The sequence below is a fragment of the Haematobia irritans genome, chromosome 4, assembly GCF_050003625.1.
Source record: "Haematobia irritans isolate KBUSLIRL chromosome 4, ASM5000362v1, whole genome shotgun sequence".
NCBI lineage: Eukaryota > Metazoa > Arthropoda > Insecta > Diptera > Muscidae > Haematobia > Haematobia irritans.
In genome coordinates this window covers 67,207,841-67,222,079 of record NC_134400.1, presented here as the reverse complement: position 1 = coordinate 67,222,079, position 14,239 = coordinate 67,207,841, and the positions used below count along the sequence as shown (strand labels likewise).

General features: G+C 33.6%; 2 protein-coding genes across 2 annotated transcripts; both read left to right on the top strand.

The window, feature by feature from the left end:
* Window positions 1-6,319: 6,319 nt before the first annotated feature.
* On the top strand, window positions 6,320-10,267 carry LOC142235523 (uncharacterized). Its single transcript, XM_075306775.1, has one exon. It carries the CDS (start codon window positions 6,320-6,322, stop codon window positions 10,265-10,267), a length of 3,948 nt encoding a protein of 1,315 aa, XP_075162890.1.
* Window positions 10,268-10,424: 157 nt separating this feature from the next.
* LOC142235522 (uncharacterized) lies at window positions 10,425-11,378 on the top strand. The gene has a single exon (XM_075306774.1). It carries the CDS (start codon window positions 10,425-10,427, stop codon window positions 11,376-11,378), a length of 954 nt encoding a protein of 317 aa, XP_075162889.1.
* Window positions 11,379-14,239: the final 2,861 nt, after the last annotated feature.

Here is a 14,239-nt window from a genome sequence, read left to right as displayed (position 1 = left end):
GAACCTCTCTTAAATCCTTCAATTTCCTTGACTTCTTATTGTAATATTTAGAGGTATTATTGTAATATTTAGATATATATATATATATATATATATATATATATATATATATATATATATATATATATATATTTATATATATATATATATTATATATATATATATATATATATATATATATATATATATATATATATATATATATATATATATATATATATAAATATATATATATATATATATATATATATATATTTATATATATATATATATATATATATATATATATATATATATATATATATATATATATAAATATATATATATATATATATATATATATATATATATATTTCAAAATATATATATATATATATATATATATATATATATATATATTTCAAAATATATATATATATATATATATATATATATATATTTTGAAATTTCATGGCGTACAAGACATTTCTAGGTACAAACTAATTACTTTGTTTTATAAGTTATTTAAATCCAAATCATACCTCTTATTTTCTATAAATTATTATAAAAGTCTGGCAAGCGTTTTGACAATTCTGCCACTTCGAGCCACATATTTAGTGTTTTGATCTCTTAAAGGAGTGTTAGAACCAGCAGATTGTTTTTCTTCATCAGCTTTATTAAAGTTGGTACTATTTCCTGAATTCTCATTTACATTTTTTATACGTTCTTGATTTCTCCAAAAAAGTGATCCATTGTTGTCTAATATGACAAAAGATCGAGGTTCCGAGCAAATGTTCACAATTTCTCCATGAGACCAAAAACTATCAGATGTCTTTTTAAACATGATTTTTTGAACCTCTCTTAAATCCTTCAATTTCCTTGACTTCTTATTGTAATATTTAGAGGTATTATTGTAATATTTAGATATATATATATATATATATATATATATATATATATATATATATATATATATATATATATATATATATATATATATATTTATATATATATATATATATATATATATATATATATATATATATATATATATATATATATATTTATATATATATATATATATATAAATATATATATATATATATATATATATATATATTTATATATATATATATATATATATATATATATATATATATATATATATATATATATATATATATATATATATATATATAAATATATATATATATATATATATATATATATATATATATATATATATATATATATATATATATATATATATATATATATATATATATATATATATATATATATATATATATATATATATATATATATATATATATATATATATATATATATATATATATATATATATATATATATATATATATATATATATATATATATTTTGAAATTTCATGGCGTACAAGACATTTCTAGGTACAAACTAATTACTTTGTTTTATAAGTTATTTAAATCCAAATCATACCTCTTATTTTCTATAAATTATTATAAAAGTCTGGCAAGCGTTTTGACAATTCTGCCACTTCGAGCCACATATTTAGTGTTTTGATCTCTTAAAGGAGTGTTAGAACCAGCAGATTGTTTTTCTTCATCAGCTTTATTAAAGTTGGTACTATTTCCTGAATTCTCATTTACATTTTTTATACGTTCTTGATTTCTCCAAAAAAGTGATCCATTGTTGTCTAATATGACAAAAGATCGAGGTTCCGAGCAAATGTTCACAATTTCTCCATGAGACCAAAAACTATCAGATGTCTTTTTAAACATGATTTTTTGAACCTCTCTTAAATCCTTCAATTTCCTTGACTTCTTATTGTAATATTTAGAGGTTTTTTTCCATATTAAATTTAAACGTTTGTTTATATTTTTCTAAATCCACCATTTGTGGTTTAAAAATTTCCAGAATTCAAGGTATCTTAGTCAGAAGAGATCTTGACATGAGCAATTCAGATGGGCTAGGCAAATTGCCTTTTGGAGTGTGTTTAGCGTTGTGCTAAAAATTTAATCAGTATTGTAATTATAGGTATTGCTATAATTTTGCTCAATGCAGTAAATAGCGGTTTGCTGATTGACATGTCGATCAGTGTGTGAGTGGCCACCACCAGTGTTGCCAATTTGGTGCTTTTAGCACCAAATTTAGTGCTTTTTGATTTCTAAAAAGCACCAAATTGCATTTTTAGTGCCTTTTCAAAAAAAGCACCAACTTGGTGCTTTCTGGCATTTTCATTTAGTGCGTTTGGTGCTTTTTTTATTTTGAACAGTATTAAGTTTAATTGATACAAAAATTTTGACTAGACTTTCAAGAGCCGAAGAAACTCAAATTTATTGCCAAATATAGAATTTGATTGTTATGAAGTTGGTATTGATTATTTTTTAATTAATATTGTTATTTAGGGTATTCTGTAGGAAAGTAGAGCGATGAGTGTCGAATTTTTGAATTTGGTAAAGATGTCATTAAAAACGTTTGTATTAAATTCACAAAAGCACGCACAACTGAAATAAGCAATAGACTCCTTCCATATATTAATATTTTGAAAGTTGAAAAACATCACTGATCAAAATGAATTGGACGAAAGCATTAAAACTGATCAAGGTGTATACTTGAATAGCGGTTCATAATGGTGAGTACTAAGTTTGAGTTTTGCCGCTAAAGTGAAAACTGTCTCAGTAAAAATGGCCATAAAATTATGCATATTTGCTGCAAATTTTATTATAACTTGATGGGGAATAGCCAAAAGCAAATTTTCACAAAGTTTGTATTCCTTAAAATGATTTATTAAAGAAAAGTAATTGTGAAAAAAATGACTATTTTATATTTTAGCGGCTAAACTCGATCTTAATACCCACCTTAACTTCTTGAAATTCAATTCACAAAAGTTCTATAATACATCTTCAGAAGTTTTTTTTTTTTTTTTTTTTTTTTTTTTTTTTTTTTTTTTTTAGTAGTAGAGCATTTAATTTTCGATTTTGTGGTGGAAGGTGGTATGTTAGAATTTATAATATTTTTTTGGTGCTTTTTGGGCTTGGGGAGTTGGCAACACTGGCCACCACATTGTCTCATTGCAGTTGTTGTTGTTGTCCATTTGCTGAATAATGACAACAGTGACGATGGCAGTGACGTTTGATAAATCTTCAGTTCAGTTCGTTGTAATCGTTTACTAAAACCACATCCCCCCGTGACCGTGAAAAGTGACAAAAAAAAAGAAAAAGGTTTTGACTAAATAATAAAAAGAACACAGTGATTGAGAAATCTGTAAAAAGAACATTATAAAGTAAGAAGAACATTGAGAAAAGAAAAAACAAAATTACTTTAAAGACAATACTTACCAATAAATGTAAAGAACGAGTTAAAATCAAAATTGTAAATTAATTGCCGTGAGATATTTCAGAAAACAAAAACAAGATAAAATTGAATTAAAACGAAACTTTAGATCTTAACCTAATATTGCCCCTGTTATTGCACTAAAAATTAAAATTGCAAATATTGCACACAAAAATTTGTAAATATTGAAAACGTTTCTAACGAAAGTGAATTGTAAATATTGCTGTACCTTAGATTGAAAAAATCCATACTTACCCTAAACATTGTTACTTACCATATACTGTCATTAAAGCTTTGAAAAAACTGAACATTATATTTGCCTTATACTTACCTTCTACTTACCTTTGAATTTAATAAAACCTAAACGTGAATTTGAACCAGAACTAAATTCTTGCACTTTGGCATTCAAAATGAAAAAATAAGGTTTGAACAAAAACATTGTTGGTCCATTCGAACCGAATTGTGTAAAAATAAATAATTTAAAAATTGGACAGTGTGCTTTTGTGGAAATTTTAGCCCAAAAGATAAAAAGTGTCTCAAAACATTTTAAGTGAAAAATCAAAGTGCAAAGTGTGTAAGTGGAACATTAAAATAGAAATTCCAACAAATTCAAAAACATTGTGAGGTTCGCCAAGATCAATTAAAAGCACAACATAGACAACGAAATCAAATATTAAAAAAAAATATATATATAAATTTAAACAAAATTTGGAAAAACTAAAGCGGTTCGGTACGGCAATAAACAACAACAAAATTAAAAAAAAAAGAACATTCTGGAAATTTTGTGAAGTTTTTATAACCGTTACAACGGTAAGGTTTATTCAGCCACACAACATATTGGTGGACAGACATTTGGCGCCGAAAACCAATACACACACCTTTACACTAAAAATCACACACACACATACATACCAGCTACAAAGTGAGTACCCATTTTGGTTTTTTATATGCACCACAACAAGAAGAGAATACTTGGGCGACGCATTTATTGACTCATTTTCCTATGCAAATAAGAAAAGATTTGCGATCTGTGCTTGACCCATGTATGCTATGCTTGTTAGTTCTAGTGGAGAATTTTTGGTGAATTTTATGATGGAGTCTACTGACCTACAACAACTTTGAGACACATACTTACCCTTTGAAGTTTTGTACAGCGATTACACTTTGGAAATTATTCCCATACTTACCCTTTGAAAACTTGTATGACAATTACACTTTGAAGAATACACATATACCTTTTGAATTTTTGTACACGTCTTAAGAAATTCGCAACCTTTCTTTTGGATTTTTTTGTGCAAAATTACACTTTGAGAAATATACATATACTTACCCCCTGGAAAAAGTTTTTGAACATCCACACCAGTTTGAGAAATACAATACATACTTACCCTTGGAAATTTTTGTGTAACCATTTTGGGAAAGACTCATACATTTACCAATGCAAATTTTTTCTACAAGATCATACCTGGAAATACCAATACATTCAAACCTTTGCTATTTATTTTATTTGACCCTTTTTGAAAGCTCATACTAATATACTTTACTTTGACATTATTCTGGATTATGTCATTTCATGCTGGAAATTTAATAACATATTTATTTGGATTGTGGTGAATTTGCTTTGTACACACATTTATTTGTAGTTGGAAAACCATTTGATTTACATGAAATTAGTTTATGTTTCACAACGGAAAATTTTTATGTTTAATAACGACTCGAAGTGTGAAAATTGTTTACTTTGATCCAATTTTTAGACCCAATCATATGTGCGGTTTTTGATTTGTTCGAGAAAAATGTTATATTTATAATTTTTTGGTGAAAAAGAAACTGAAACTTTCGAAGCGGCTACGTGTACAAACTTCGATAATACCCCTCGCATACATATTTCCCTTCGGTATTTGACAAAGTGACTTAAGTCCAATTGAGATAAATTCTACCATTAATTTGTTTAAAGGGTCTAAGTCAAAAAATTATAAAGCCAGATTTTGGGATTAATAACTGCAACCCCTTTACTGAACGTTTTGAATAATTTTCTCACAACGTTTCCCATACATAAAAATTCGAAATTCAGCAAAATTATTTTTTAATCTTTGAAATTTTTAAAATTGTTTATGAATGGCAAAACTCATTTGAATGAAGACTCTTATCTAAATTTGGAATCGTTTGGCAATATTAACTGTTCTGTGGAATTATTTGTTGGATTTTAAGATTTGCAAAATTTCCGTAAATTTTTTAAAATATTTTTATGGAAATTGGTTTGATTTTCTGGTGATAGTCGTTGGTAACATTGTCTGTAAAGTTCCGTACGCTGATAACTCGACCCTTTAGTTTATTGTGTGATACAAATACTATATTTGCCCTTGTGGAATTTTTTATTGCGGGAAAACGTATGTCAAAATTCGTAACTTTGTTGTCTGACTTTATGGTGGCCATATACAAAGTAAACCAAGCCATTTTTATCGAAAATCGACTCGTTTTTCCTGAAATAATTTAATCGATATTTTGAAGTTCTTTATTTGTGGCTATTGTAAATTTCTAACGTTTTTATCATTCTCGTTTGTACTATTCTGGAATTGACCCGACATCGATGTTATTTCTTCCATATATACAACGTTATTATTTTTGCGGATATAACTCTTCAAAATTGTTCAAACAAATTTTGTAAGTAGTTAACATTCGAATACATTTTTTTTTATCAGTTTGTGTATCTTTACAAAGTTTTGCCGACTCGAAATTTTGAACTAAGACTCGAAACTGAGTAAAATGGAGAAAATTATTCGGGAGAAATTTGCCAATAGCATCAATGATTTAAGTGACTTTGAGAGTATTTATGCCGTGGCGAAAACTACTGAAGACATTCGCGAACTTGAATCTCTAAGGGTAGAAGTGGAGACCCTATGGACAAACGTTAAATAATCATATTTAGATTGTCGGGATTATGTTCCACAAGGGGATGAACAGGCAATTGACAAAGCGAAACTGCGGACCCATTATAGTGAGGCAATGTCGTCCTACAAACGTGTTTTGAGCTCAATCAATGCGGATGTGATCGCCTTAAAGGATCAGGTTGCCAAAGAAAAGGCAGAAAGGCAATCGTTTGAGACCCCTCCTACTAATAGTGAATTTTCAACTGCATTAAGACTTCCTCCCTGTGACACGGACATTTTCAGAGGGGGATATGCAGCTTGGCCATCTTTTAGGGATCTATTTTCCGCAATTTATATAAACAACTCTCGTCTCAGCAATGTCGAAAAACTTTTCCACTTGACCCAAAAGACATCTGGTGAAGCAAGGGAAATAATTAGTAACGTTCCCCTCACCAACGATGGGTTTACATTGGCGTGGAGGAATTTGGAAGATCGTTACGAAAACAAAAGAATGCAGGTTAATGAACAATTGAAAACACTTTTTAACTTACCAAATGTTTCTGTCGACTCAAGTCAATCGGTTCAAAAGCTGCAACGGACAGTAAACACTTGTATTCAAACTTTAGAAACACTTGGCATAGAAGTCAAGGAATGGGACCCAATCCTAATATATCTTTGTTCTGCAAAATTGCCAAGACCCTTTCTTGAAGAATTCGAAAATTCTTTGGAGGATTGCAAGACTCTTCCCACTTGGCATCGATTCGATCTTTTTTTGACTCATAAATTTAAAACTCTTGAGTCAGTTGGAAATATAAAGCCAATTTTCAGTAGGCAAAATCAGGATAAGTCCGAAAGCCATCGTTATAAACCCGATAAAGGGAAATTTGTCAATAGTTTTCAAACGAACGTCTCACAAAAGACCCAATACTCCGGGGGTAAAAATAAGTTCGATTCTAAATTGTCGTCCAGAAATCAAAATTCAAATAAACAAACATGTCCACTTTGTAAAGAAATGCATTTTATTCGGGATTGTCCGAAATTTATTGAGAAAACTGTGAACGATAGAATTCATGTGGTTAAAATTTCTCATCTTTGTTATAATTGTCTTTCGTCCACTCATGGAATTAAAGACTGCAAAAGCAATTACACTTGTAGAGAATGTAACATGCGGCATCACACAATGTTACACAAGGGACCCGAAACCCAACCTAGTGGTAATGACCCAACAAGAGACGTGGTACGACCTAGCACTAGTGCTTCGGCTCTAACAACACAAATACAGTCCACTCCAAACATGGAAAACAACATTACAACTTTGACCCTTCAAGATGATCAAACTTGTGCGTATCATCCCAGAGGTACATTACTTTTCACGGCGTTAGTTCAAATCGAATCTCGCGGACAATTGTTTGATGCCAGAGCGATAATTGACTCTGGATCTCAATCCACTTTTATATCTGAAAAACTTAAGAATAAATTGTGTCTGCCAACAAGACGAAATCTAGTACATATTACGGGTGTTAGTGAGATGTTGGCAGAAACTTCTACAAAGGCTTGTCTCTTCAATTTACACCCTAGTTTCCATTTAGAAGTTTGGGCTCCTGTTTTGCGGACCCTTCCGTCAAATTTACCAGCACAAAACTTAGACCTAGCACAACTTAGAGAGGTTGTCAACCTTGATTTGGCAGATCCAAAATTCTATATCAGTCAACCGGTTGATCTTCTGATTGGAATGGATATAGGACCCTTAATTTTTGATATTGAGACTCCTATGAAATCGATCGGCTCTTTATTGGCCCAACATACTGTTTTTGGGTGGATTGTTGGTGGACCAATAAGTCAAGAAAAAGGGATCGGAAACCAAATTTCTTTACATAACACAGTTGCCATTGAAAACATTCTCACTCGTTTTTGGGAGGTGGAGGAAATCCCAAAAAAGATTTTGAGATCAGAAGATGACGCATTTTGCGAATTAAACTTCAAAAACACTACAAAGCGTAATGAACAGGGCAGATATATTGTGACCCTCCCATTTAAAAGTTTTGAAGAATTAGGAAATTCTCGAAACATCGCAATGGCACAATTTTTCCGAATGGAGAGGAAGTTAATGAAGACTCCTGATGTAAAGGCACAATATGATCAAACAATTTTAGAATACTTGGAACTTGGTCACATGAAGAAAATTTCGCCTCAAGAAATCTCGAAGACTCCGAATTATTACTTGCCGCATCATGCGGTGATTAAGCCTGATCGGTTGACAACAAAACTTCGGGTGGTTTTCAATGCTTCAAGCCCTTCTTCAAACAAGCGAAGCCTTAATGATAATTTGTTTACTGGACCCATTCTCCAGCAAGATCTTGTCTTACAAATTTTGAAATGGAGGTTCTTTAAGTATGTTTATAGTGCGGATGTCACAAAAATGTACAGACAAATTCTGCTCGACAAAAATCAGACACAATATCAGCGTATACTTTTTAGAAAATCTCCTACGGACCCCTTAGAAGACTTTGAACTCTTAACAGTCACTTTTGGAGTCAACTGCGCTCCATTCCTTGCAATCCGGACACTTCTTCAACTTGCTGAAGATGTTGCGGACACATATCCCCTTGCGTCAAAAATTATACGAGAAAACTTATACGTAGATGATGTTTTAGCTGGCGCGCACACTGTCGAAGACGCTATTAAATCTCGTAAAGAGTTAATTCTAGCTTTGGACTCTGCGGGTTTTCAGCTAATGAAGTGGTCGTCTAATAATCACAATGTTATTCAAGATTTGCCTTCAGAACAATTGCTTCCACTTAATTGGTTGGATTTATCTGAGGATTCATCAACCAAGACACTAGGAGTTAGGTGGAATATATCGGGGGATTATTTCACATTTAATCAACCAACCCTAGATGTTAGGCAAAACTACACCAAAAGAGAAGTTTTATCTTCTATTGCAAAATTATTTGACCCATGTGGATGGTTAGCTCCAGTAATTGTGGTAGCCAAATTGGTTATGCAGCAGATATGGCTGGACAAAATCGACTGGGATGACCCTTTAAAAACAATTACGCTCATAAATTGGCAAAATTTCGTAAGAAATAGCGGCGCTATCGATTCTGTCAAAATTCCTAGATGGATTAATTTTATCCCAAGTTCAAAAATAGAGATTCATGGGTTTTGTGATGCATCCGAGTGTGCATATGGGGCAGCTTTATACATTCGTGTTGAACTCCAAGATAACCAAGTAGAAACTCATCTGATTGCTGCTAAGACCCGAGTTGCCCCAATTAAAAAGATTTCATTGCCCCGACTCGAGTTGTGCGGAGCAGTTTTACTTTCTAAATTAGCATCAGCAACCATTACAAATCTTCAAATTTCAAATTTCTCAACCCAGTTTTGGACAGATTCTACAATCGTGTTAGCGTGGTTGAAAAAGCCTCCATGTGCGTGGAGTACATTTGTGGGAAATCGTGTATCTGAAATTCTGGAAAATGTTGGCAACGATAAATGGCAACATGTTGACTCCGAAGATAACCCGGCTGATGTAGCTAGCAGAGGTTGTACACCTTCTGAATTAAAAACTCATCATTTATGGTGGCATGGGCCACAATGGTTGAAACTGCCTAGAGACAGATGGCCGAAATTTGAAATGTTGGGAGACACAAATTTAGAAACAAAGACTGTGAAGGTTTTAACTGCTTCCACTTTTGAAGACCCTTTGATGCGATTCTCTTCACTACCACGAGCTTACAGGGTAATGAGTTATGTTTTACGGTTTTGGAGAAACACCGGGCAAAATAGATCACATCTTAGAATTTCGACCCAGGAGATAACTCCAGAAGAAATTCAAGAAACAAAACGACGGTTGCTCATTATGACTCAAAGTCAATATTTTGCACACGAATACACTAACTTAGTGAAGAAAATAAAAATTGCGTCTACTAGTAGTTTATTGACAATGAACCCATTTATTGACTCAAATGGAATTATGCGGTCAAATGGGCGACTTGTACAATCTCCTGTTCTAAGTTATAACGAAAGACATCCCATTCTTTTGCCATACGATGCTCGCTTTACACAACTTTTGGTTGTGTAAGAGTACACATAAGGTTACTCTTCATGGTGGTAATCAACTTATGACTCGTGTTTTGAGATCGGAATTCTGGATATTCCGATTAAAACCTTTGGTGAAGAAAGTAATACACAGCTGTAAGACTTGCATTTTATTTAAAAGACACACACAATCTCAGATAATGGCCTCACTTCCACCTGAACGTACCTTTCTTTCCAGACCATTTACAAATACAGGGGTGGATTTTGCAGGGCCTTTCAATATAAAAAACTATAAAACAAGGGTCTGTTTGATAACAAAGGGCTACATTTGTATTTTCGTATGTTTTGCGACAAAGGCTGTTCACTTGGAAGTCACAAGTGATTTATCGTCTCAATCATTTCTTGCCGCTTTTTCACGGTTTATTGCTCGACGAGGTTGTCCTTCGTGTATCTACTCAGATAATGGGAAGAATTTTACTGGAGCTGCAGAACTTCTCAGGAAAGATCGCCTTCAGTTTCTTAAAACCCTGCAGACCCAAACGTTGCAACAGTATTCTCACAACAATCTTGTTTGGAAATTTATACCCCCTGGTGCCCCCCACATGGGCGGTTTGTGGGAAGCGGGTGTGAAATCTCTGAAAACCCACTTACGAAAATTTATTCCCACTATGAGCTTCACTTTTGAAGAATTATCCACGATCTTAGCTCGTATAGAAGCTTGCTTGAATTCTAGGCCTTTGCATAAATCGAGCGACGACCCAAATGATTTTTCACCTTTGACTCCTGGTCACTTTTTAATCGGTACATCCATGTTGGCTCCTGCGGAGCCCGATATTTCTGGTCAGGATGTAACTCTAGCAAACAGATGGCAACGCCTCAAAATTATATCACAATATTTTTGTATGCGGTGGAAGTCAGAATATCTCAATGATTTGCACCGTCGAACCAAATGGAAATATCAACAAGACAATCTTAAAGAAAATGATCTCGTTGTCATCAAAGATGACAGGTTTCCTCCAACCGAATGGGCAATGGGTCGTATCGAAAAAACTTATCCAGGCACAGACCAAAATACTCGAGTAGTTGACATACGAACATCTAGAGGTACAATAAGTAGACCCATCACCAAAATTGTCAAACTATTTTCCGCCTGACTATGCTTGTGCTCTATAGTCAGTTTAGCATGGTACTCGCAGCATTTTTTATTTTCAGACATGGCAGCATATTTACCAGCAGTGGAAAACCAGGGCGTTGAACGTCGAGGTCGGCAAGACAGATCCAGGGAGCGTCCGTCGGCAATACGACGACAACGATCCACTAATCGCAGTGACAATCACGTTGACTGGCGTGGCCGACCAACCAGCTGGCAGTACTCGTGCGGCCTCTGCCAGGAGGATCATGCCATTAGCTCATGTCCTCGTTTTAGAGAAAAATCGGCAAGGCAGCGATATGAAACGGTCGAACGACGAGGGTACTGCCGAAATTGTCTAGCAAGGAGTCATTTAGCCCCAGATTGTCAGTCGCTTAGTGGGTGTCGCCAGTGTAATTTGCGTCACCATACCCTCTTACATGGGGCGCCTAAACTTGAAGACCCACTGCGACCTGCGCATTTGTTTGGCCCTCCAGCTTCCGTAGTGGTACAACCAGCTGCAGATGCGTTACCACCAGTGGACAACAGCCCATTCAGGTGGGACTTAGTGTTCGTGCCTACTGCCATGGTACGAATTTCAGAAAATGATGTCGATCGCTATACTACAGTAAGAGCGTTAATAAGCCAGTCAACAACTGTGTCAAGAATCGCCTACTCAACATTTCGTCGTATTGGGCTTCGATCATTCAATCACCGTGGCCAGAGGTTTACAACCTTCAGATTAATGCCTCGAAGTACCAATGGCACGTGGGCTTTGCGAGTAAATGCTCTTATTACCAATGAGCTTCCGACCCGACCCTATTCTGACCCAATAATTGATGACCCTACAAGAGATCTGGCAACCGACACTCTCGCCGACATGGACCCACGCTCGAACTCCCCGATTGATCTAGAACTTGGTGCCGACGTGTATCCTGCTTTGAGAAGAGATGGCCATGTGTTTACCGGCCTTGGAGACGTACATGCATATCAAACCAATCGTGGATATGTGTTCGCCGGGCCCATTAGAAACATGCCGAGAGAATAAAATCATCATACAAATCACTTTGAGGTACACATGTCACGGGGGGGCTGGATGTTTAGCGTTGTGCTAAAAATTTAATCAGTATTGTAATTATAGGTATTGCTATAATTTTGCTCAATGCAGTAAATAGCGGTTTGCTGATTGACATGTCGATCAGTGTGTGAGTGGTCACCACATTGTCTCATTGCAGTTGTTGTTGTTGTCCATTTGCTGAATAATGACAACAGTGACGATGGCAGTGACGTTTGATAAATCTTCAGTTCAGTTCGTTGTAATCGTTTACTAAAACCACATCCCCCCGTGACCGTGAAAAGTGACAAAAAAAAAGAAAAAGGTTTTGACTAAATAATAAAAAGAACACAGTGATTGAGAAATCTGTAAAAAGAACATTATAAAGTAATATTCTTACCAACTAAAGGTGTACATAAAAGAACATTGAGAAAAGAAAAAACAAAATTACTTTAAAGACAATACTTACCAATAAATGTAAAGAACGAGTTAAAATCAAAATTGTAAATTAATTGCCGTGAGATATTTCAGAAAACAAAAACAAGATAAAATTGAATTAAAACGAAACTTTAGATCTTAACCTAATATTGCCCCTGTTATTGCACTAAAAATTAAAATTGCAAATATTGCACACAAAAATTTGTAAATATTGAAAACGTTTCTAACGAAAGTGAATTGTAAATATTGCTGTACCTTAGATTGAAAAAATCCATACTTACCCTAAACATTGTTACTTACCATATACTGTCATTAAAGCTTTGAAAAAACTGAACATTATATTTGCCTTATACTTACCTTCTACTTACCCTATACTTACCTTATACTTACCCTATACTTAGAGTGGTTCTGTAAAAGAGCAAAGCAATGAATGGATCAGAATTACTTTCATTACATTTAGTCAGTAACTTTTTTATAGTTTGTATTGACCTTTCGGCCAATTCATTCGACCTTGGAAGGTAGGGGCTTGAAGTTACATGTTGTATCTCCCACTCATTACAGAAATTTCTAATCTCCTTTGAATTAAAAGGTGGGCCATTATCGGAAATGAAAATGTTGGGTATACCATGTCTAGAAAAAATAGATTTCAACTTTGAAATTACAAACGTACTGCTATTGCCACTGTTAAGAGCTTCTAGCTCAATGTATTTCGAAAAGTAATCCACTACCAACAAATATTTTTTATTACCGAACTCAAAAATATCGCAACCGACTTTATACCATGGTAAATCCACAATTTCATGTGGCAACAATTCAGCCCTTGGGTTACTGTTCTGATATCCTAAACACGTTTCGCAATTAGAAATAACATCTTCTATGTCATTTTAGATGTTCGGCCAATAAACTGTCTGACGAGCTAAATTCTTGCATCTCACCATTCCTAAATGACCCTCATGAAGCCTTCGTAATATCATTTGGCGCAAACTGCCTGGACCTATTTTTCAATAAGACCCCATTCAGGACGGTGAGCTCATCCTTCATTCTGAAATATGGCGCAATACTACCCTCCACAGATTTTTTACCACTAGGCCAACCGTCTTGAATATAATTTTTTATTTTGCCCAAATAAATTTGACAAACATTCTTTTCCTCTGTTGGTTAAGCTACTCTTGTAGTTTAGTCAATGTATGGTTTTAAGCTGAAATAAAAAAATAACAACAATGCTTAAAGAACAAAACCAACAATAACAAAACAAAACAAATGGAAAAAGAAGAGGAGGCACGCTCAAAATAAACCCAGCCATGTGAATTCAAATCGATGATTTGACAGTGGCATAGGAAAAGAGATATGTTTGTTTCGAATTTATTTCGGCATAAGCCGGCTATCAATGTAAA

Bases quoted from the DNA above. Each gene is read 5' to 3' on its own strand.
- LOC142235522 (XM_075306774.1), top strand. From the start codon at position 10,425: ATGGCCTCACTTCCACCTGAACGTACCTTTCTTTCCAGACCATTTACA.
- LOC142235523 (XM_075306775.1), top strand. From the start codon at position 6,320: ATGTCGTCCTACAAACGTGTTTTGAGCTCAATCAATGCGGATGTGATC.